Below are 25,549 nucleotides of genomic sequence, written 5' to 3'. Positions count from 1 at the left end.
GTAAATATTCGACAATGAAAACTTTGCAAATAACAACTTCCCTCTGAAAATTTTAACACGATAAACTTCCCCTATAGAGAGAAACCTATAGATCAAGATAAACAGAATCGGTTCATGTAATTTGAAGATAATAAATGAAAAGAAGTGCGAAATAGGATAGGTAAATGCTTATGAACATACATACATCCAGAAAAATATTTGTGTTTTTTGGTATTAATGAACTCTTGGATGTAGAACAAAAGGGACTTCCCTACTAAAGGGAATTTGTATGTATGTGTGTCTGTGTGTGCGTCCCCCTTAGCCGAGAACATGCTTACATGATCGAAAATACTGCCCGTCAAAAAAATCATATGATTTTTTTTTTTCTTAAATGTTTATAAACAATAAATAACAACAGTGATAACTATAAAATAAATTAATAAATTTTACAGTTATAAGTTTTACCGTAATTTAATCATTCAATATCTAATTCATAGTATATCTAGTTATAGTTAGAAGTTAATAGTTACAAGTTGGTTAAAATCTGTCCAGTAATTCTGGAGATATAAAGTGATTTAGAGTACGACACCGAACACACACACACACACACACACACACATACATAGGAATATTAACATCCGGAAAATTTCCATCCGGATTTTTGGTTCCTTAGGTTCAAAACGTCAAGATCCAGTGAAAACCGCATATGCCCAAATTGGATCGATTACAATATTTACCTTTCTACAGCAATAACGCTAGACGGGAAAGTAAAAGCGGTCTTATATTTTTTTTAAAATAACAATGCTATTTATACTATGTGTAGACTATATATACTTTTAAACTATACAACTCGATTTAGGAACCATCTTAATTAATCATTAGACCTTACTATTTTATTTATCACTAAATAAGCCTACGCATTGGTTGTTATTATTCCGGTAAAACTTTACATTAATATAAATAAGATTTAGAATCCCAGCAGTTTTTCCTAAAAAATTAAAATAGAGGGTTTTCAGTAATTAAAATTTAAATATTTCAACACAAAAATTCATTCTCACTCATTCTCGTGTTACGTTACTGTGAACAGTAGTACGATTTAATATAAACAGTTTCTCTTTTATCCTACAATCATACGGTTTCAGTATTTACTAGTAAAATATATTCATAAATAATATGTACGACTTATTAATTTCAAAACTTACGTTATATCCATCCTCTTAAAATAGAAAGTTTTTAAAATGTTTTACTGTGGATTTGACTCGTACTATTCAGAAGAATTATAATGTTCACAAAATTATACGGATTAATAAACGTAACACAATAAACAGAATCGTTTTTAAAGTACTTAAAAAATATATATACAAATACAGAAAAAGTATATAATACAACAATATCTCGTAAATTTAACTGCATCCTTTTTTACAATAAAGTTAAGTTAGATTCCCCCATTTCAGGTTTTTATTTATACCAATTCCTTTTTCTTTCCTTCCAATCTTTATTCTTTCTTTTATTATCCTCAGTGACGTCCCCTTTTGGGGTAGAAAATCTCTACTGCGTCATTCCCCAATTCCAGATCTTAAAAACGTTCAGTTTGAATGAAATAGGTTGAGAGTACTGGAAAAGAAAAATCTGTTTTTATAAAGTAGTAGTTTTATTTTAAAAAGTGTGATAAAACTCTGTTTAGATTTTCTCGTAATTCCTTTTAAAAAGTACTTTTTTAGTCATGTATATATATATATATATATATATATATATATATATATATATATATATATACAGAGTGATTCAGGAGGAAAGGGAAATAATTTTAGAACTGATTCTAGAGCTTGAAATAAGGAAAAAAATCATACAAACATACGTCCGAAAAAGATTTGTTATCTAGTTACGGAGAGCGAAAACTTTCCCCTGGATTTCAGTTCCCTCGGTGAAATAAGTTAATGCTGAAATTTTTAAGGCGTTATATACGAGGTAAACTGGATGGTTTCTTATGCTTTTTGATCTGAAAAATCTAATAAAATAGATTCCAGAACTGTATATTTCGTAGTTTTTATGATATTCAGCGTAAAAAAGAAAAATTTAGTAACAAAAAACATCCTTTTTCAGGTTTGAAATATAATAACTTTTTTAATGACTAATAAATGCGCCAATTTTATTTTCAAAAGTTGTGGAGAATTTAAATCTGAAAGAATTGGTGTAATAAAGTTTATGAAAAACAAAAAAAGATCAAATTTTATAATTAAAACCCTTACTTTACAGAAAAATCTTATGACTAAAAATTAAAAGCAGCTGTTATTTAGTTCAATAAATTTAGACCTTTGAACAATTAGGTTAAAAACACTAACCGTATACTTCGAAATTAATTTGAATACTACTCGTTACCATAAAATTGTGTTTAATAATCGTTACCGTTTAGTTGTTTTTGACGTAATTTTGATTGTGTTTAATTATTTTTGAAAATCAAGTTATGTAGTATTTTTGTACATGCTATACTCTAAACTTTACCTACACTTTTCAAATTGAATCAAAATTCAAAAATTCCATTTTTTTCATTTTAAATTGAGATACCGTTTTAAATCCTTTGTTTTGAAAAATGACGCGTCTCTTCACTCATGCAGTATAACCTGATATGATTTTTGTGTACGCTTTTACGATGGAAATTCTCCAGCTGCGTGAAAGAATACCGATTCAGGTATCCTGAACGAATCCCACCGGGTTGGTCTAGTGGTTAACGCGTCTTCCCAATTCAGCTGATTTGGAAGTCAAGAGTTACAGTGTTCAAGTCCTAGTAAAGCCAGTTATTTTTACACGGATTTGAATACTAGATCGTGGATACCGGTGTTCTTTGGTGGTTGGGTTTCAATTAACCACACATCTCAGGAATGGTCGAACTGAGAATGTACAAGACTACACTTCATTTACACTCATACATATCATCCTCATTCATCCTCTGAAGAATTATCTAAACGGTAGTTACCGGAGGCTAAACAGGAAAAAGAAAGAAAGGTATCCTGAACGAATATTTCCTAACCGTAAAGTATTTTGTAGAATTTTTAATAATCTTTGTGAGAATGGTGCACTTCTCAGCGCTTATGTTTCATCTGAACATCAACCATTAATGGTGATGAAACGGAAAACATCCTTCAGGTGGCACAACTTAGTCCTACAAAGAGCAAGCGAAGAATTTGTAACTTCTGCACGTAAAGATATTCCACAAGTAAAGTATGACAGACATTACATGCTCACGATTTTTAGTAATAGAAATTTATTTTTTTTTTTTTGTTTTTCATTACTTTATTACATCAATTTTCACAGAGTTAAATTCTCTACAATTTTTGATAATAAAATCTACGCATTTAACAAAGTTATTGCACTTCAAACCTTAAAACACACGAATTTTTCTGTTTTACATTGGATAACATGAAAACTACGGAAGATACAGTTTGGGATTTGTTTTATTCGATTTTTCTGGTCAAAAAATCAAGAAACCATCAAGTTCGTCCCTTATATAATGCCTTAAAAATTTCAGTATAATCTCATGATCTCATTTCAGGGGGGAATTGAAATCCGGGTGAAATCCTTCGTTAGCCGTAACTCAATTATAAAGCGTTTTGGGACATATCTTTTATATGAGCTTTTCCTTATTTCAAGCTCTAGAATCAGATCCCAAATTATTTCCCTTTCTTTTTGAATCACTCTTTACATTTATTATGTAAATATGTTTTAGTGTTCTCTTGCAATAAAATATTTACTTTATTTTCAAAGGACAATGTTCTTCATCTTATTAAAGTTATATTTAATATTCATACTAACTGAACCACGGTAATAAAACCCCCGCCAAAACAAAGCTTATATACCATATATCAGTAAAACTATTTTAGACATTATCATAAAATATTGTCTTCATCAAAAAATAAATTATTAAATTTCCAAAACTTGATTTTTGAATAATAATAAAGTAATTTTAAAAATAAAATTGAATAATTTGTAAAATACCATAAACAATTTCTAATAGATAATGCAAAAATAAAACTACAGAAAATTTATGAAATAAAAAAAATCGAAAATATTGACTCATTGACTTGTGACAGTATAAACAACACCCATAAACTGCAAAATTTTACTGTAATAATGAAAAGTTCATTATCTTAATAGTATAAAGCTTACGTATGGGCATCTACCAGCCCACCAAAGTTACACCTTTCTTAGGAAACATTTTTAAAAATAACATTTTCGAAAAGAAGCATAATTATTTACTTTTGATAAATGTTTTACAAATATGTTCGTTAATACCTCTGAAATTTGAAACCACTCCGAGAAAACCCGGAAAAAAAAATATTAAAAGTTGTTTAAAAGAAAAAGTGTTCCCTATTAAACCAAAATATAAACGTTTAAAGAAAAACCTTATTTGTCCCCGTTTAGTAAATTTTTTTAAACTCCACCACTACTAACACAAAACAGATGAAGTAAAATTATATCGGGGATTATCAACCCACTCAGATAAGCACCAAATTCTGACGTAATGGGTATGAAAACTAAAACTGGAAATACAATGGTTTTTTATTGTCAACTTAATTTTCATTCGATTAGTTTTTTATTCGGAAAATTGGGGTTTCATCCACACTCTTTGTAAAAATAAAACATAAAGACTTAATAATCTATTACCAAACTACAAATTTAATTAAAGCATAATCATTAAACATTAATTCTCCTCATATAAACATCCGAACAGAGTGGAATTGAATATTTGGATTTTATACAAATATATTGGGAACATCCAAAGAAAATTTTAACTCTTCCATTATTCATTTAGAATAAACTACGGAACATGTACAGTTTAAATAATTTCAAGAGAACAACTTACTGCACAAAAAAAAAAAATCTTTCGCAAGTGGAACGACTTTTCGTTTCCGATGCCCTCACTACTTCGTGTTCAAAAACGCATTGATTTTTACAGTACAACGCACTACGTGTTTTCCATTACCGAGTACCAAAAAACAAACATGCGTTTAAACTTCACCACCCGTCACCACTGTAACTCACTGCATAAGCGTGTTTGAAAAATACACCTTTATTTTTTTTTGTTTCCTCTTGGTCGGTCCGGACTGATGGGTATAAGTCCACCCGGAGGAGTGTCTGGTTACTCTAACCAGCCTTCCCACCTACCGGCTGTGTATCCGGCATGGTAGGTCGGCTCGCCGGTCAGCTCTTTTGAGGAATCTTTATTGTGCCCTTTCTTGACGCCGTATCCGTACATATCTGTACAAAACACAGTTCCGGGTCTTTTTTCTTTTACTGTTCCTACCACCTCATGGAGTCCCCAGAGGATCACTGGCACTGGTACACCTTGGCATGCCAACCCTCACCTCTGAGGCTGTCCTCCCGTCGCTGTACTAATAGCCCCGGCGCTGATCCTCTTGATTTTTACTCTTGATTACCTCCGTGGCGTATGTATTGACTTTCCTCCAATGTTCTCGTTTTGTAACAAGTAGCTCACAACGGTATCTAGTGTGCACTGTGCGATACCCACCCTATTCCGCTGTATGTCCCACTTTCGGCATTTGAAGACGGTATGTTCAACAGAATCCTCGTCTTCGCAAAACATACATGACGGTGACACACGTCTGCCTAGTTTGTGCAGGTAATCTTGAAAATTACCATGCCCCGTTAATATCTGTACTATGTAGAAGTTTACTTCATCAAACTTTCTGCCGTTCCACGCGTCTAAGTCATGTATACTTCGCTTGGTCCATTTGTCACCCCTCTTGCACGCCACCTGTTTTTCCATTCGGTCACCATATGTTCTCTAGCGTCTCTCTTGCTCGAGCCACGAGCTATATCCAGTCTTTCTCCCACTTGGAGGTCGACTGGCGGAACTGAAGCGAATATAGAGGGCCTCGTACGATACCGTGCGGTAGCTGGAAACTACTCCTAATAGGGCTCTCCTGTGTACGCTGTTAACTCTAGTCAAATTCCTTTTTATGCTTAAGGATGTTCCCCACACTGTTGCTGTGTATAAGATTGACGATGTTATTGTTGACACTACCAATTTCCTCTTCGACGCCCTTGGCCCACTTTGCGACGTTAGAAAGCGTTCAATGCTTTTACCATGCCTTCCGCTTTCTTGCCACAGTTAATAATGTGGCTAGTAAATTTACCGTTCTTATCCAGTAACACCCCTAGATAAAATACACCTGTAAAAATTCAACATAACCATATGTTGTCTGTTATCAACATTAATTTAAGCGCAACTGATGAACGATTCAACAAGTCTTCAACAAATTTTCACATGCACAACTTCAGATACACTATTATAGTATATATAAATCTCAATGAAATTGATCTATTAGTTTTGGAGATTTTCAAGGCACAAAATTCTATACGTGAATAGTACGTGTTTTTGTAATCCTCATACCTCAAAACGTAAAAAAAATTAATTTTCATTCTCTCAAAAAATACCTCAAATTGAGGTTATTTTGTCTGTTGTCAATCTTAAATTGATCCTAACTCAGGAACTAATCGACCAATCTTCATCAAATTTTCTCATACTCAACTTTAAATACACTACTACGGCATACCTAAATTTCAGTAAAATTGATCTAACAGTTTTGAAGATGTTTGAGCCACAAATTTTATACCTAGGCCAATATATTTAATTTTAAAGGAGGTTTTATATTAAGTGAATGGTGTTTTCGTACTCTTAGTACCTCAAAATGTAAAAAAATTTAATTTAATCTCCCAATCCCATCTTTCTACCGAAAGTAATATCGTACTTTTCTTCAAAAGATTCGATAAAAATGTAAACAGTAAAATGTAATTAATAATTTTTACCTTTTTCTCACTAGTTGCCATACATTACAGTTATTGATATATTTAAATAAATTTAAAAAAAAAATAGCAATAACTTTAAAAGTGGAGTAATAATTGTAATCGGTTTAACTATTTTCTAGCTCCTACTAATAATTGAATAAAATCCGAAAAATGTAATCCAAAAATATAATAGGTGTTACCAGTGTAAAAATCGCAAAAAAAAAACATTGATAAAAACTATTATTTTTATGAATTTAAAGAAACATTTTTACAATTAAAAAGCAAATTATTACTATTATTTTTTGTTTAACAATCGTTATTAATGAATTTAAACTTAAATTACTTTTTGACGCCATTTTCTTTGGAATATAGAAATAATTTTATGTTTTTTTAAGTCGCTAATTTCTTTTTAGCTCTAGTATTTCTTTTTCTTGATGGATGAATATAGATTACAGTTAAGGGAGTGAAAGAAGGAAGACACAGTAACAGTAAGAGGGGAAGATAAAAGATTGGAAGGATGTGATGAATCGAGAAATGGTTTGTGAACTTTTTAAAAGAAAATGAAGGGAATAAATATTGTTTGGTGTAATAGGTTGTGCGTAAGTATGATTGTCGACCCAAAGCTGATATAACTCGCAAAGAAATAACACAGATTAAAACAACGTTTATTCTTAATAAATAATTGATTTATAAAAAAAACTTTTTATAAACTCATAATTATAAAAAAAAATCATAATACATTTTATATTAAAAAAAATCATTACTTTCGTGTTCCAAAACGTAATAAAGTATTGTAGTATTGAAATGAGATTCAATTCATAGACTATAAATCTTAGAACAAAACTATATTTTGTCTTGAGTTTAAAGTTATGCTGAACTATATATTAAACACCTTCCTGAATCATCAGTTTTCCTTTTCTTTTTTTTGTCTTCAGTCATTTGACTGGTTTGATGCAGCTTTCCAAGAGTCCCTATCTAGGGCTAGTTGTTTCATTTCGTTATACCCCCTACATCCTACATACCTAACAATTTGTTTTACATATTCCAAACGTTCCCTGCCTACAAAATTTTTCCCTTCTACCTGTCCCTCCAATATTAAAGCAACTATTCCAGGATGCCTTAATATGTGGTCTATAAGTCTGTCTCTTCTTTTAGCTATATTTTTCCAAATGCTTCTTTCTTCATCTATTTGCCGCAACGCTTCTTCATTTGTCACTTTATCCATCCATCTGATTTTTAACATTCTCCTGCAGCACCGCATTTCAAAAGCTTCTAATCTTTTCTTCTCAGGTACTGCAATGGTCCAAATTTCACTTCCATACAAAGCAACGCTCCAAACATATACTTTCAAAAATCTTTTCCTGACATTTAAGTTAATTTTTGATCTAAACAAATTATATTTCTGACTCAAGGCTCGTTTTGCCTGTGCTATTCGCCATTTTATATCGCTCCTGCTTCGACCATCTTTGGTAATTCTACTTCCCAAATAACAAAATTCCTCTACCTCCATAATCTTTTTTCCTCCTATTTTCACATTCAGTGGTCCATCTTTGTTATTTCTACTACATTTCATTACTTTCGTTTTGTTCTTGTTTATTTTCATGCGGTAGTTCTTCCGTAGGACTTCATCCATGCCATTCATTGTTTCTTCTAAATCCTTTTTACTCTAAGCTAGAATTACTATATCATCAGCAAATCGTAGCATTTTTATCTTGTCACTTTGTACTGTTACTCCGGATCTAAATTGTTCTTTAACATCATTAACTGCTAGTTCTATGTAAAGATTAAAAAGTAACGGGAATAGGGAACATCCTTGTCGGACTTCCTTTCTTATTACGTCTTCTTTCTTATGTTCTTCAATTATTACTGTTGCTGTTTGGTTCATGTAAATGTTAGCAATTATTCTTCTATCTCTGAATTTGAACCCTAAATTTTTTAAATGCTGAACATTTTATTCCAGTCTACGTTATCGAATGCCTTTTCTAGGTCTATAAATCTCAAGTATGTTGGTTTGTTTTTCTTGAATCTTCCTTCTACTTTTAATCTGAGGCCTAAAATTGCTTCCCTTGTCCCTATACTTTTTCTGAAACCAAATTGGTCTTCTCCTAACACTTCTTCCACTCTCTCTCTCTCTCTCTCTCTCTCTCTCGGTTTTCCTAGTGCTTTTATTATAATTTTTTATTAAGATTTTTATTTGTACTACTTCTGCATTCTGGTAAAATCAAGATTCTTTTTTTGTTTATTCTTAGTCAAAAGAGATAATTGTAATTTCCATAGATAATGAAAATATTTTGTTCAGTATATATAAATATTTCATATCTTTACTGTGAAGTTAAGAATTTAAAAAAAAAAATCTTGACAGTTTTAACTTTATGAAAATAAATTTTCATCAAAAGAATTTTTATTAATTTTTTTTTAAGATCAGCGATTATTTTAAAAAGTGTGTAGTTCTTTAAAACTAAATATCTTTGTATTTTTCAAATCAACGTAACCCTGTTGTAAAAAATTTTGTTTTTGATTTCCATGAATAATAATAATTTATCCATTTATTTGTGAACATGATACAAAGGATGTTTAAAAATAATTACTTAGATTTGATTTTCTTACGAAGATGTTAAGTGATAACAATTTTCTACAAAACCCAAAATAAGACAAACGTGAAAATCTTACAATGCAACTCTGAAACAGTTTTGTCCCTAATTTTGAATAACTGTTCGAAAAATTGAACGAATGATTTTTTTTGTATTAAACTAATATTGTATTCATAGGCAAACTTTACTAGATATCCTACGAAATGATGGGCTTCACGCAAAATTGTTGAAAAAGATAAAATTAACAAACACACAGTTCAAGGTTAAATTTAGAGGGGAGATGTCTGAACCCATCGGGTAAAGACCGGATTGAAACAAGGTCGTAGACTTTCCCCACTGCTATTCAATATTGCACTGGACTATATAATTAAAATTTGGCAAAAGGAAAATCCCATTAAAACAATAATAGGAACAGGTAAAAATCCAATAAAAACTTATACATTAGTATTTCCTGATGATTTGGCGTTACTAGTACTAAATATGGAAGAGGTTAAAAAACAAATCACCAGCCTAGAAAAAATTTCCCAAAGGATTGACCTGAAAATTTCTTATGAAAAGACAGAAATAATGGTCATGGATTCCCTCTGTATAGGTAAAATCAAAGTTAACCATAAAGAAATAAAAATAGTTGAACAATTTAAATATTTAGGTGAAATCATTCACTGTAGATTGAAGAAAAAACAAACATGGCAAAACAGATTAACTAAAATTAAAAGAGCACAAAGTCTAATTTGGCAAACATACAACAAAAAATGTCTCAATAAACTCCAAAATTCATCATTATAACAGAGTAGTTCTTCCCGTGGCGCTTTACGCTAGTGAAACTATCTTTCAGATTAAGAATGAAAGTAAAACGGACCAATTACTTTAACACAGAAAGGTAGATTATCAGAACTTGTTTAAATAAAAAGTTATCATAAGTTATCATGGAGTCTGGCGAACTGCTACAAATGAAACAGTCTACAAACAAGTCGACTCAATACTCAGTACAATGAAAAAACGAAGGATTTCCCATTTTTTGCACGTATTAAGAATGCCTGAGAACCGAATTCTAAAAAACTGGTTACAAGGAATATTAACAAAAAAACCTGAGGAAAATATGTTGGAAAAATCCAAAGAGATCTTCAACAAATTGGCTTGAGGGTTGAGGTCGCCTGTGATAAAATGAAAATTAACTACGCACTTCAAAACAATAGATTCAACATGAAAAAATTAAAAAAGCATTGCAAAGTGGAGGTCATAGACGAGATCAGGAAGCAACAATTCGATAGAATGAAGAAATACTGAGAAAACCGAAAGGCCAGACTAATACAGAAATTCAAGAAGAAACTGAATTATGGATGACTAACTGGTCCAATGTGGCCTAAAAAAAACTAATATTGAAGTATTGCATTATTCTTTCATGCTAAACTTTGGTTACTGGTTGACTGCCATGTTGTCTCAGCCAGTTATCCATTATTGCTATAAGACATTTGATGTCTCAGTTTCACATTCCAATACTGCTTTGAGACATCAAATGATATCTCAGTATAATGTCACTTAAGATGCAATATTATTGTTTATTTTTAATTCTACTTGTATCAAATTACAAATTATTATAAATTATATATATATATATATATATATAATTATATAAGTTATAAATTATAATTAGAAATTATTTTAAAGATAAAATTCTGTATATTTTTGTGTTGTATGTATCACAGACGTTTTTCTTTAAATTTGAAATTTAAGAATGTTTTTTTTTTTGTAAATCACCAAATAAGAGCAAAATAAACATAATTGAAAAGTGTTGTAATAAAGTGTGAATTAATTTTAGTTGTTTACTGACAAAATTACGTTAGATTTTAATATTAAGTACTCTTAAAAATATTAAATTCAAATTTTACTTCAAAAATCTCATTTCAAGGTATAATTATCAATAAAATGTGATTTTATTACAGAAAAGAATGACTTTTAGTAATTTATGTTAAAAAAGAGTATATCAATTAATAAAAAATAGTATTCAAACAATTCTGGAGTTGTGGAATTAAAAATAAATATAATCCAGTTGTTAGTAAGCAAAAGTATAATTCAATTAAAATATGTGAACTATTCTGAGACATAATTGGTGTCTCGTTATCCACGGTTGCTATGAGACACAATTGATGTCTCAACTTTATTTTTTAATATTTCAAAAAGTAAAGTTGCAAAGTGAAAATGTTATCAAAAATTAGTAATAAGGTATCAAAACCTTTATTGAAACTGAAAAAGTCTGATGTGGATATCACATGACTTCCTTGTACGCCTATTAAATTACATATACATTTTTTTTTTTAAATGAAAAGTACATAAAATTTTATTTCGTTAATAACTTCTGATATTTTTTTCTTTTTTTTTATTATTGAATTATTATTTATCGCAATTTTTTTACACTTACAGGTTAATAATTATTACTAATAAATCAATATATTTAAATGAAAAAAAAGGATTCGAAACGACGTGCCTTTTAGATCAAAATATTTCATTAATTAAAATTTAATTTGACTATAACTCTGGAACCAAAGAAAATAAGTACCACTTATGATATATCGTTGAAAAGCTCTCAATAAGCTTATTACTACAGTTAAGAAAAATTCCAGAATCCAGATCTTTTTGTATTTTGAGGTTTTTTGGACACTTTTCGTTCAGTCGATTGCAATCAAAAAGGGAGGTGCACAACTAGATGTTACAACAATCCTAAATCCAGTATTTAAACATACTGCGACTAATCGTTTTTGAGTTACAAGATAAATACGTATATACATGCATACATACAAACATACGTAGGTACAGACATCACGCCGAGTCAAAATGGATTCAGGAATGGTCAAAATGGATATTTTCGTTGAAATCTGAAAATCTAAATTTTTCGCGATCACAATGCTTCCTTTACTCCGTACAAAGAACATGGCAGCTCTGGTAGATATTTTTAGCAAAATAAATGTGTATCTGCCTTGGAAATTTTGCATTTTTCAGTGTGGCAGTTACCTTTTAAATATAAAAAATTCTACAAAATAATCAAATTTTAATAATGAATCATTTAATGTTTCAATTAATTTTAATAATCTACATAGTAAATTTAAACGTTACTTATAATTAAAATATTGTTGTTTTTTTTTTTACATGAATGTGGTTTTAATGTAATATAATATGCACTGGTTTAAAAATACTAAGCAGTGTCAGCTCCATGAAAATGTATATCGAAGTTAGAGAGTAGGATAAAATTCCCAGGGAGGGAGATGAATACAACTATACTAAATTAAAGCAGTACTGAGTAAAACTCTAGGGAATACTGGTAACAGATGGGAAGGTTTATCAAAGAGTGCATTTAAAAATGGATACCATTCAGAATGAAATGGAGTTTTAACTACAGCCTCCAGTATCTGTCAGTAAATCAAAATTAATTAATAGAAATCAATTCATTATTTATAAATGTTCAGTTAAAACTTTTAATTAACAGGATACTTTATTTTTATTACAGTTGCTTAGCTGTAAATGTAAAATAAACGTGATGTATTATCTATCAAAATTTGTTAGTCCAATCCCAATAAGTAAATAAAAATAATAATTAATGGTGATGAAGTAAAAATATTACAGTACGTTTAGAATTTTTTTTGTTGCGAGATAAATAACTTAAAAAATAAATGAAGTAAAAACTTTTGTACCATATTTACACTATGTAACCAAAACTGAGAACTACTTTAATATAAATTCATCAGATTTTTAAAATCATATTGGAGTGGTAGCATCTTTGCCTTATATTCAAAAGGTTCTTAATTTTAATCCTGGATAGGTCTGATATCGTTTACATTCTATATAATTCATTTCTCATCATTTAAAAGTACAAAGAGGGTAGTAAAATTAGGCATTAATTTGTACTTATCAAAGAACAAGTGATGCAACAAGTTTTAACAAAAGAAAATACTGTGCAATTTTGCCTTGTGTTTTCAATTGTGTTTGGCGTTACAATAATTTATTACACTGACAGAAGCAAATTTTTGTTGTAACTAAGAACTAACCTGACAGAAGTTATAGAATTATAAAACCAATACATTTATTAAAATGAAAAGAATAGGCTTATATTTTTTTAATCATTCTAATTGCACTATGGTTAGAATAAATTTTTCCTTGAAAATAATCAAGAGTTAAAATTTGATAAACACATTTGTTGTTTTTGATGTAGTTTATATATAAGTTTATATTTTCAAATTGGCATGTAAATGTGTATGTGTATCCAGTTTTTAAAAATAGGTAATCATGATTAAAATGATATTTTTAATTCCTGTAATATTTTTGCACTTCCTTTTCAAACCATTATGATTTTTTTTTTTTGAAGTCTCATAGTTTCCAGTATTAATAAGCAGTAAAATCAATGTTTTTATTATTTACCTTTTTCAAGTACCTAAAAGGGTTATTGGATTACACTTAAATAAAAACCAATCAGAATAAACAGAAAATCCCAGGATTTTTACTTCCTTGTATGAAGTAAAGGAAGTATTGTGATCGCGAAAAATTTCAATTTTCAGATTTCAACAGAAATATCCATTTTGGCCATCCCTGAATCCATTTTGACTAGATAGTGATGTCTGTACGTACATATGTATCTCACATAACTCAAAAAAGATTAGCAGTAGGATGTTGAAATTTTGGATTTAGCACTGTTGTAACATCTAGTTGTGCACCTCCCTTTTTGACTGCAATTGAAATTGGAATTAAAATTTTAATTAATAAAATATTTAAATCTTAAAGGGAAGGCACATCAGTTCAAATCAGAAGACTTCATCTCCTTTTGTATTTTTTTAAATTTAAATATATTGATTTAATATTTATTAACCCGTGACTGTACAAAAAATTTTACAATAAAAAATATTCAATAATAACAATAAAAAAAAATCAAAAGTTATTAGGGAAATAAAATTTTATGTACTTTTAAAAATGTGTATATGTAATTTAACAGGCGTACAAGGAAGTCACATGGTGTCCACATCATTTTTTTAACTAAACTATTTTATTTCGTCTTTTTTCTCTTTAATTTTTAAATATCAAGTTCATTGTGTCTTAGAATTAGACAACTCTGAACATATTTTACATCAGATATATGTTCATTAAGAGTTTAATGTAAAAAACATGAAATCAAAACATTTTTAATTCATATTTTCTAAATATTCTACAGTTAAATATAATTTTAAAAATTTATTAAACAGTATATTTTTCATGAACTTGTTACAACACTTGTTCTTTAATAAATAAAAATTAATGTCTAATTTTACTATCCTCTTTGTACTTTTAAATGATGAGAAATGAATTATCTAGAATGTAAACGATATCAGACCTCTCCAAGATTAAAATTAAGAACCTTTTGAATATAAGGCAAAGATGCAAAGTCCAGTACCTTTTTCTGCAGTTGTCTTACATACACAAATGAATGTTAGTTTTTCTTAATGTCATTTGCCCTTAACAAAGAATTTTTTTTGATAAAGTGATTAGAAATAGTTACCATGTTACTAATTACTCCTTATTTCAGTCCTAAACTTTTACAATGAAAAACTTACTATGTATTTAAAAGATTTTGTATAAACAAAAATAAAAAATGCCTGTAAAAGAATCAAGCTTAGACAGTTGTCTACCTTGACAACAGAAAACAAATACGTTAACTCTTTTTTCATTTGCTGAAATGATTCAACACAGTGTAAATTAAATTTCTTAATTTAATGAAAGCATTTTCTCTTTTTTTAGGTTTGGTTTCAGAACAGAAGAGCGAAATGGAAGAAACGCAAGAAGACAACAAATGTATTCCGCACCCCTGGCTCCTTATTACCTTCTCATGGTCTACCACCATTTGGTTCCATGTCAGATAGCCTGTGTCCTTCAGGAATGTTTGGTACTGGTGAATCTCGATGGGGTGTTACTTCTATGACATCAGGTGAGAGAGCAGCAAAGATTATTTTAACTAATAAAATAATACTTTAATACTGAAAATAAAATTTCAATCATTCACAAATTTTTAATGCGAATTATTTTTTTGTTATGTTTCTTTATTATTCTTATAACTAGGGTAAATTGTATGAGTAATACAATATACAGAAATTTATACAGAAATTTTAAGAATTAAGTACAAATAATTTTTTGAAAAATATATTTAAAATGTTTGAAATAACATTTAAAAAATATAACACTATTAAGTAAAATTGACCCATATATTAAGTACTGAAATTGTTATCGTACCATAATGTTTTTCATTATGTAAGAGTTTTTTTTTTTTATTTCTCTGTATTACATCCAGGTAAGAAATTTTACCTTGACTATAAAAATATTTCCATTCAGTACTTCAATTCCATTTTGTAGAATGAGGTGTTTAGATAATTCATAATATTATCCCCACTTAGTATAATCTGTTAGTTTAATATTTTGACAGTTTTCCATTGTATCTTATAAAAAACATCCCTTTCAGGGCATAGAAATATATTTTATTGAACTATAATCCTTTCGGCTAAACGTTCCTTTAGATGTAAAAACTAAGATTGACACTGGAGAAGAACATAGTTTCTAACATCGAGCAAAAATATTTCAGTTATTAGTTTAGTGGCTAAAGCCCTGTTACAGAACCAGATTAAAAAAACCCTTTTGCCATGCCGGAAGGCAGAGATAGATTTCAATGATGCTAAGTATGCGATAAAAAATATTTTCACCTTAAAGTTAAGAAAAACTACTAATTTACTCAATATAACAATGGTTGCATGTTAAAAAAGTTTCATATTTTTAGCATACGACATGCCCCATCTTCTTACAATTCCAGCAACATTTTGGTCATCCCTTGTCGTAAGGGTTGGTCATATCAAAAATTATTTCAGACAAAAGTTTTAGATAATGTTTAGAGGACGAACAGCTACTTTAAACCAATTCGAAACCTATTAAGCTCCCGTAACGCCTATTAAAGGAGGTATGATTTTTTTTGTCTGTGAAACCCCATTTTTTCCATCCCCTGGGTCAATGTTTGGTGATATCAAAAAACTTTACTAAAAATGTGTTTTAATCCCTTATTGAAAGAATAGTAGGAACTCTAAACGAATTGGATATTTTACTTAATAAGAAAGTTATAGCGATATTGTTTTTTATTTTTAAAAAGCCTCCCCCATTTCCACTCCCATGGTCCAATTTTGCCCATTAACAAACTTGACCAAGATTTTGGATCGTTATATTTTATGTATCAATTTGAAAGTGATTGGCACAAAATTACGGCAGTTATCGTGTCTACAAGAAAGTAAAGTATGTGAAATATGTATATATATATATATTTATATAAATGTATATATAAACTTTTGAACTGACAGTGGTTTTGGGGTGTGGGGGGATGTGAAACGCAAAGATATGTTGAAATTTTCCAGAAGTTGAATCATGGTACCCATTACAATAGGTAGTTTCTTATGAAATCTGCCTAAAAACAGTAATATTTTTTCTTATCACTTTTTTTTTATTACCTCCAGGACCACCGTTGAGTATTGCTTCAGAGGATGAGACGAATGATTTTTAACATGTAAAAATGCCATGCCTGACCATGATTCAAACCTGGGACCTCCAGATGAAAGGCTGAGACACTACCACTCGCACCATGGAAGCCGGCTTTTCTTATCACTATCTGAGTTTTACTTATATTGACTTCTATTTCTTTTGCTTATTTCCTCAATCATTTGGCTCAAACAATACTCTGTGGATCTATGATGGTGACAAGCTCCAAAATGAATTAATTTTTCTCATACAGTCATAGTATTACACTATACCCAGATAATAATTTGTCATAAAATTTTGTGTAAAAATCTGTGTATCTATCTTCCAGTTTAAAAACAACTCCAAGAAAATCATGCATTCTTTGATTGTTAATATACTGAAATACCTTTTGCACACAAATCTAACAAGCTCTAACTAGCAACATATCCTGTAAAAGACAAAAAAGCAGGCATCACATGAAAATATGAGCACGTACATTAGGGTATGGAGAGGTCAATTAATGTGATGCAGGGTTTCTTAACAAACCCCATACAAGAGAAGGAACTGTGTAATAACCCCTATAAGATTTTCTGGAAGCATAATTCAGTGTATTTAGTCATTTTTAATTTTTTTTTTTAATTCTGTCAGTAAGATGGTAATTATGAGCATTTTAACCGAAACTAAAATTGTTCTTAACTTAGTTTCTTGGCATCAGTCGCTACAGAATAATCCAACAAATTCTAATAGCATCAAGAAAAACTGTACTCAGTATTTCTTCCCAGTTCTCCACATGAATTGACTAATGTAACTGACTTATTGATATTTTAAACTTATCCCCCCTTCAAGTTTCCAAGTGTTACTGTGTGAACATTTCAGTTATAAACTGAACATTCCAGTTATACTTTGTGAAACCCACAAGTTATGGAATGCAGTTCATCTTGTTAATCATAATACTAACAGTATGTTTCAAAGTGTCTCTACCTTTTAATCTCAAATGTCAATTTCTTTATAGGTTATGCATTTTAGAGTAAATTCTGTAATTCTTTTATTAACCTAATGCTTTTCTTCTGTTTTTTGTTTTTCTTCTTTTCTTTTATTTTATTAGGAAATTTCTAATATGAATGTAGTTTTCAGCTGAATGGATTAATTTTTTACTATGTTTCTTTTGGAATATTAGAATGTTTTTGTTTTTAATGAAATAATTATTTTAGCAGTAAATGGACGCATTTGAAATGAAATGTAGAAATACTTCACATATTTATGAAGTATATGATTAAACTACTCCAACAGTATTTCATGACAAGAGACATACATACTTTAATAATAACTTTTTAATTAGTATTTCTTCTTGTAACTGTAATTAATAAACATATATTTTATTATGTAAGTAATTGTTATTTTTAGGTATATTTTGAAATATTTTTTCACATAAATATTTTTTTAAATTTCAGGTTTAAGTCAGTTAAGTCAAAGTAGTGTATCAATGAGTGGTTTTGGGCATCAAAGTTCATTAACATCAGCTTTACCAATCACAACGTCAATGGCAACAAATGGATCAACTGTCTATCAAGCACATTATGGGCTTAATACACTTGGTATGTATTTTAATTTTGAATGATAATACCATATATTTTTACCATAATATTTCATATCAATATTATTTATTTTATTATTTGAAAATAATTAATTTTTTTAGACAAATTAAAAATTTAGTAACAGAGTAATTTCTTTTTTCCATTAATTTATGTGAACAGCACCCATTAAACAAGATTATTTTAATGCAACCTCATATATTTTTGTTATTTTAAAATACTAAGCAATGCATCAGTATTATTTAGAGTAGCTTTCTCTCTCTCACTCTCTTTCTATTTTCTACCTACCTATCTATCTATCTGTCTGTTTATCTACCTGATAAATTTTCCCAAAATAAGATTCTCTTATTAAAAGTGGATGAAGAGAATATTATCAGTGGAAAGAATGAATGAAGCTTGGAGTTTAATTTTAACATTCAAATACCATAAGTAGTATTTTTTGTTCAGATGTTTTAAGTGATATAAAACTCTCATTAAAAAAAACTTTGAAAGCATGTGTTCTATGTGGATGTAATGTGGTTTTATCAGTTTGATTGGGACGCAGAACTTATTAAAAATTTGCAGAGTTCAATATAAAAACTTGCTCATTACTCCACAGGCTCCACCCAACTTATTTGAGGAAAAATTTATACCAACAAGTTTAGTTTTTGATTGCCATATGTAAAATTGAGATAGGAGGTAAGCTTGCAATTTGTGTTCAGATAATAGTTAGCAGCAGACTTTTCTCCTAATGCAACAATCAACCTGAACAACATTACATTACTTTAAAATATTACTACTTTAAAGAAACTAATTTGGTTTAAATTCATGGTGGTACAAATGAAATACCTCATGTAAGCAAAGATCACCTTATAAATTCATATCAAATTTGTAACATTGTTGTACTTCCATTTAAATCTTGTGGTACATATAAAATTCCTCAACTGATTGGGTAATTTAAGCCTCTCCACAAAAGAAACCATTCTCCACAGCAAGATGATAGTTAAATCAAATCAACTGCCCTTCTTAATGGAAGTCCACATTGAGAAAACCATCGTTGAGGTAACATTTAGAGATTTCAGTATATTGGTACAACCCAATAAGGTTAAACAATAAAATGGAATCCAGTCTCTCTCATTAAAAAGAGGCATCAGTTATACAGCCATTTTATGTATTAATGATGCGTAGACATTTACAAATACAGTGACCAACTCAGCAGGCTGAAAATTTTAACCAAGGTACTTTTAACTCAATCTGGCCCCCATTAAGAACAGGATCCCTGGCTATTTTATTCATATCTATCTCAAATAATTATAAATATGAAATGATTAGGATACAATAATACAAAGATTGTAAATGCTATTGCACCACTTGATTGGCGTAAAGCTATCTAGCAATTCAATCAGTTCAACCTATAAAAATATAACCTAAGTTATTTATGTTTAGTTTTACAATAGCCACATACTAATGGTATTTAGTATTCTATTCTGGAGTTTTATGAAACTTTGTTAACCCAACTAATAACTCAGAGAAGTCTAAAGGAAAAGTTGCAATTTAACCAAGCGGGGAACTAGATTTATAAATTAAACCAAAGGATCAGAGGCTTCAAAGGTGGAAACCTCATTAATGATCTACTGTGTTAGTAATTCCTCAAGGAAATCTAATGGTACTCTGAGCACAAAATTAAGACTTGAACATAGGTTTAGAAATTAAGACTTAATTTGCTAAATGAAAGAAAACAAAGAAGAGGGGTGAATTGCAGAAAATTCTAAATCAACAATCTGTAAGGATGAGGAACTGTTGATAAAGAAGAAGAAAAACTATAAGAGTATATTAAAGCAAAAAATAATAATAACAGGAAGAAAAAATGAAGTAGTTCTTAAAAATGAACCAACATACCTGTACAAATTAATAAAGTTTTCTACCTGCAGGATAAATAGTATGGGGGATTTAGTGAATGCAGAAACAACTAAAAGAAGGAATGGGAAAATATTTAGTAGCAACAATTGAAACTAAGAATTACGCAAAAGGATCGCTGCGCAAAGATGTTTACATTTATGATGTTTCATTTTATTAAATGAAACTTTATTATCAAACTATTTTTTTTTTAATTACAAATTTAGTAAAAAATATTATAAATTTATCAGCAGAAAATAGGTAACCTTATAACAACATAGTAAATAATGATAAATGCACATGAATTAAAATGATCAATTAATGGGACAGAACTATAAGTAGAATTCACCATAACCTATATGAATGTTACCAATGTCTATCATCCATGGTTTATAAAATATTAAAAATACTTTTTTTTAAGTTCCCATTTCTGTAGGAAGTTGAAGAGTAGTTTATTTCATTATCACTTATCTTATTTCTTTATATTTTTGCTAGCAGTAAAGGAAGTCATATAAAACAATTACAGTTGAAAGAACTATTGAAGGCCTATAGCCATTCAAGGTGGATGTAAGACAGGTACTAATGGGTGGGTTGGAAGGAGTAATAATATTTTGGCACTGAACTCTTCATGGAGGATGTCAGGAATAATATTGGTGAACAGTATAATTTAGGATTGATGTAATAAATATTTACATACATATTTATGTAGCCTATGACACTCCTGGTAACGTAAGGATTCCAAAATGGGGTCATAAATCTAAATTGGTTCAGTCATTGGGCTGCTATGGTGGAACATACATACACTCTAAATACATTACACTCCTTTTTGGCAGTCATGTAATAAACAACTAATTTCAGACTGAGTTGCAGGAGGATTTTGAAGGCTGTAGCAGCAAGAGAGAAGGGAATTTGTAAAGATTGAAAAGTAGTGACTGCAAGTATGCATATCATTTGGATTTACAGTGTGTGAGAAATGTGATTAAAAAAGCAAGATTAAGTAAATCTCACACTTTTAATTTGGTGATCAAGAACAGTTGAAAAATGGATAGAAAAAATTATTGCTAATTCTGAGAAAATTGTTTGTAAGGTGTTTGAATTGATGTGGTGCCTGCAGAATAGAGGTAATTTTTCATTATACCCATTCATAAAAAAGGTCCAAACATCTTTGAACCCGTTTTAGCATCATTCTAGGAGTTAAAAAAAATTGGTTCATTTTTAGGAATTAGTACATAAATGTATCTCGTTTACTTAAAAGTTGTACTCATTTATTCTTCAAAACCTTTTTGAAAGAAAGAGACTATGCCAAATCAGAAAGAGAAAAAGTAGGATTTATGGCAGAAAGGTCAATGGTGGTTAATATTTAACTTTAAAATGATGCTGACGAAGCAAATCAAAGTTGGAAGAGAGGTATTTTTTACTCTTGATTGACAAAAAAAGTGTATGACGGTGTTCCTTTATGTTACCTTTTTTGAGTAATTGATGAAGATTTACCAAGTTTTCATTGGTGTAATTATGAATTTATACATGAATAATATTTCAACGGTTACAATAAGAAGCAGGCTGATATACAGGTTTAATGTGACAGATAGCTATAAAACAGGGATGTGGATTATCACTGTCATTGTTAAAGTTAATGTTGGCTCAATTTTAGAGAAATAGCACAGAAAATATGTTAGTATAGGAATCTCACTGAATGAGGAGAAACTATTTAGTAATCACTTTGTAGGTAACAAAATTGTGCTCCCAGAAGATAAAGAGCTGTATGTTTAAGCTATATGATTAAAACATTTAAGTCAGAATATTTGAAGGTGAACATATGTTAAGTGTGAGTATCTGGCAAGTAGATTTAAAAGGAAAGATAATACGTTTTGTAATAGATAGCAATTGAATTTGAAATAGAAAGCATTTAGAAAATTACTTAGGTATATAGTTTTTTATTAAGTTTATAAAAAGCAAGGGTGAAGATACTGACAGAATTAAAAAGGCAGAAATATGATTATACAATGAAGCATGCTTCATTCCTTAAAACTAGATATAGGGTTCATCAAGATCAAATGATCTTTTTTTAAATAATAAAAAATAAACAACAAAAAATCTTGAAAATTATGGGTTTAATTGCAACATTTGAGTGGTAGAACAAAGAAAAGAATTATGTTACTGATACAGAATTGACTTTATATGGAGCTGAAGCATGAGGCATGAATAAGAGAGTAAAGACCCTTTATTGGCAATGGGATGAATCTTACAAAGTGTTCCATTCAGAAGACGACAAGGTTGGACAGAATGAGAAATAGTGCAGGGAAATAATGAAAATGGTAAGGAATATTTTGAATAATATACACTGAAGACAATTAGTGATTTGGGTGACATGATCACCCAAATCATGGTTCTCCTTCCCATGGAAGGAGAACATTTACCACAAAGAGTGGTGGAATGAGTTCTTTCAGAAATAAGCAATGAGGGAGTTGAAAATGCACATGTTGGTTGGCATATCAGAGACAATGAAGCAGAAATTTGAAGACTTCCAAGATAGTATCAGATGGAAACTAGAGCAGACATGCAGTGAAATCTGTAAAAAGGAAAAAGTAAACCAAGGCTAAATATAATATAAGCTTCATTACAATCCCAGGATAGTACAGTAGGGGGAAGAAGAAGCTGTCTAATATTTCATGAGGCACTATGAAATTAAACAAAACAAGAGAGTAAAAACCCAATAAAATAAGAAATTTACTTAACCTGAAATGGTAGTGAAGCTAGGATAAGCAAAAAGAAAGAATACATCCTTATCCACTCAATGGAATTATACTTTTATTAGGTTGATAATGGATATATTTGTTTTGAAAAATTGGAAAATTTGAGCTAAACTAAAGTTTTTCCTTAATCAAGATCTATGTACTCTCATACTATTATTCAACACTCATGTTAATTAACATGGTTAATCTTTACTAAAACTATTTGTTCACAATTACAATGTTTAATCATATGTAATCTAACCAGTTACAATTAAACTTGTTAGAAATTAGTAAAATTTAATGGTTTATCATTTTTATTTGATTATTTTACTAATTATTTTATGTAATGTGTTTTACAAATATTTATGATGTATTGTACATCAATTACTTCATTTTTATTGTTATTCATACATTTATATTAATATATGTATGAGTAGTATACTCTGTTACCTTCCTCATACTTTTGTTTGGTCCTGATCTAGATAGTAAAATTACACTGATTTTGAAAGCTAGTCCAAGTTGGAAATATTATTTTTTTATGTGTAGAAAATATCAGAGAAGTCATTAGCCATCTTTAATAAGGAATTAGAAACCAGCAAGATAGAATGTTAGGTTTCCAAGAAAAATGAGAAGTATTAGTAAGAACTCCTAAAACTGGAGACAAGGAGACTTTCTCTAACATATTTTTGCCACTTTTTAATCTACGGTTCTGTTTGGGAGAGTAATTTTCTTCTTCTAACAGTAAGATGAGTTTAATTTTTCATCCAAATACCGAGAGCAACTTCTTTCCCTATCCTATTTTATTTACCATTTAATCACAAAACTTCACATTATTTCACAGATACCTTCCTATTTTCAAGGTCAATTATAATCTGTTTATTACCTTTTCATTCAACATTTTTCATAAAGTTTTTTTTTAAACTTTTGACTTAACTGGATAAGAAACAGCACTACTTTCAAATATTTATATATACAAACACAACCAGTTTTTTCCTTCATAATAATAAATCAGTATGTCTGTAACTATGTCAGGCCTGGCAAACTGATAGTGACGACTGCAATCATACAACACATACAACAGATACAGCAGTACCTAGAAAACTGCTTGAAGAAAACAAACATTAGTAAATCATGATAATTTTTTTTTTACTAACTTCAGCAAAAAATTATTTTACTTTTCTGAATAACTGAATTGTTTTAGTCAGTGAATTTAGTCTAGTGAAAGTTAAGCTCTATGAAGTTTATATTATAATAAAGGTAAATGAAAATCTAGATAATAGATGGTAATGTAGAGTGGTAGTGATGGTAGATTTCAATTGTTGTGGTCAACCACTGTTCTGTTTTATATATCTGGTTATGCTTAGTGTGTTTGTACTTCATGTAGTTTGTTGAATGTTTCATTTTATCTCTGTCCAATTATCTTTAAATTATTATTATTCATTTTTTAAAAGACTTTTATGTATAGAAGTGAATATAATTAAAAAATGTACTTTAAATTTTATTATGTTTCTTTCTATATATTCTAATACAATCTAAAACTCATGTTAATTTACAAAGTTAATCTTTCCTAAAAATATTTGTTCACAATTACAGTGTTTAATCATATGTAATCTGACCAGTCACAATTAAAATTGCCAGAAATTAGTAAAATGTTATTAAATATTAGCATATGGTTATGGTTTCTCCTTTTTATTTTATTTTACTAATTATTTAATAAAATATGTTTTACAAATATTTATTACATATTGTACATCAGTTATTTAACTTTTATTGTAATTGATATTTATATGTAGCATATTCCATTACCTTCTTTATCTTCTTGTTTGGTCTTCATCTAGATAGTAAACTACATTTATTTCAAAAGCTACTCTAAGGTGGATTTTTTTTTTCTTTCCCTACTCCTCCTTTCAATATCTAATCATAAACCAGTTCATCTGCAATTGCTCAAAACAAGTTTTAAGCTCATTACTATTTAGCACAAATGTTAAACATCAACAAACAGCCTTCTATAGTTTCAAGTCAATCTTATCTTAGAAGATGCCATTTACTGAAACCCACTGAGTAAAGTAAATCTCAACATAACGTTCAAATCTAGTTAAAAATAATAAATAGTCTAACTGGATTTTAATTAAGTTTTACAGTAGCACAAAGCAGCCATCACAACAACTGCTGTCCTATGTTTTGATCAGCAATGACAATTTACCTGATTATTGAAGGACATCTCCATAAAGACTAAAACTAAAGGAGGCTAAATGTTCACTATGCAATTCCCACAGATATTCACTTGGGGGCCAGCTACAAAAAAATGAGTTTTGTAGTTTCATCACCTTTGCTTGTGGAGGGCCTAGAGTTGGTACAGTCCTGTTCAGAAGGGGTGGGCTGCTTAGGTATCCCATTCTTGATGATTGAACAGGGACTCCCTTGTATCTTCAGAATAGGGGGTTAAGAAGACCATAGTCCAGGTGGA

General features: G+C 29.5%; 1 protein-coding gene across 1 annotated transcript in view; it reads left to right on the top strand.

Moving 5' to 3' along the window:
• LOC142321266 (homeobox protein orthopedia-like) overlaps nt 1–25,549 on the top strand; it is a 190,311-nt gene that overhangs the window by 152,793 nt on the left and 11,969 nt on the right. Inside the window, exons 3-4 of the mRNA XM_075359264.1 lie at nt 15,135–15,321; nt 18,335–18,478. Coding sequence (XP_075215379.1) covers nt 15,135–15,321; nt 18,335–18,478 — 331 coding nt within the window. The remainder of the gene's footprint in view (nt 1–15,134; nt 15,322–18,334; nt 18,479–25,549) is intronic.

Source organism: Lycorma delicatula, chromosome 3, assembly GCF_047948215.1.
Source record: "Lycorma delicatula isolate Av1 chromosome 3, ASM4794821v1, whole genome shotgun sequence".
NCBI classification, from domain to species: Eukaryota; Metazoa; Arthropoda; class Insecta; order Hemiptera; family Fulgoridae; genus Lycorma; species Lycorma delicatula.
Note: the sequence above shows the minus strand (reverse complement) of the source record. Positions and strands in the feature narration are given on the sequence as shown.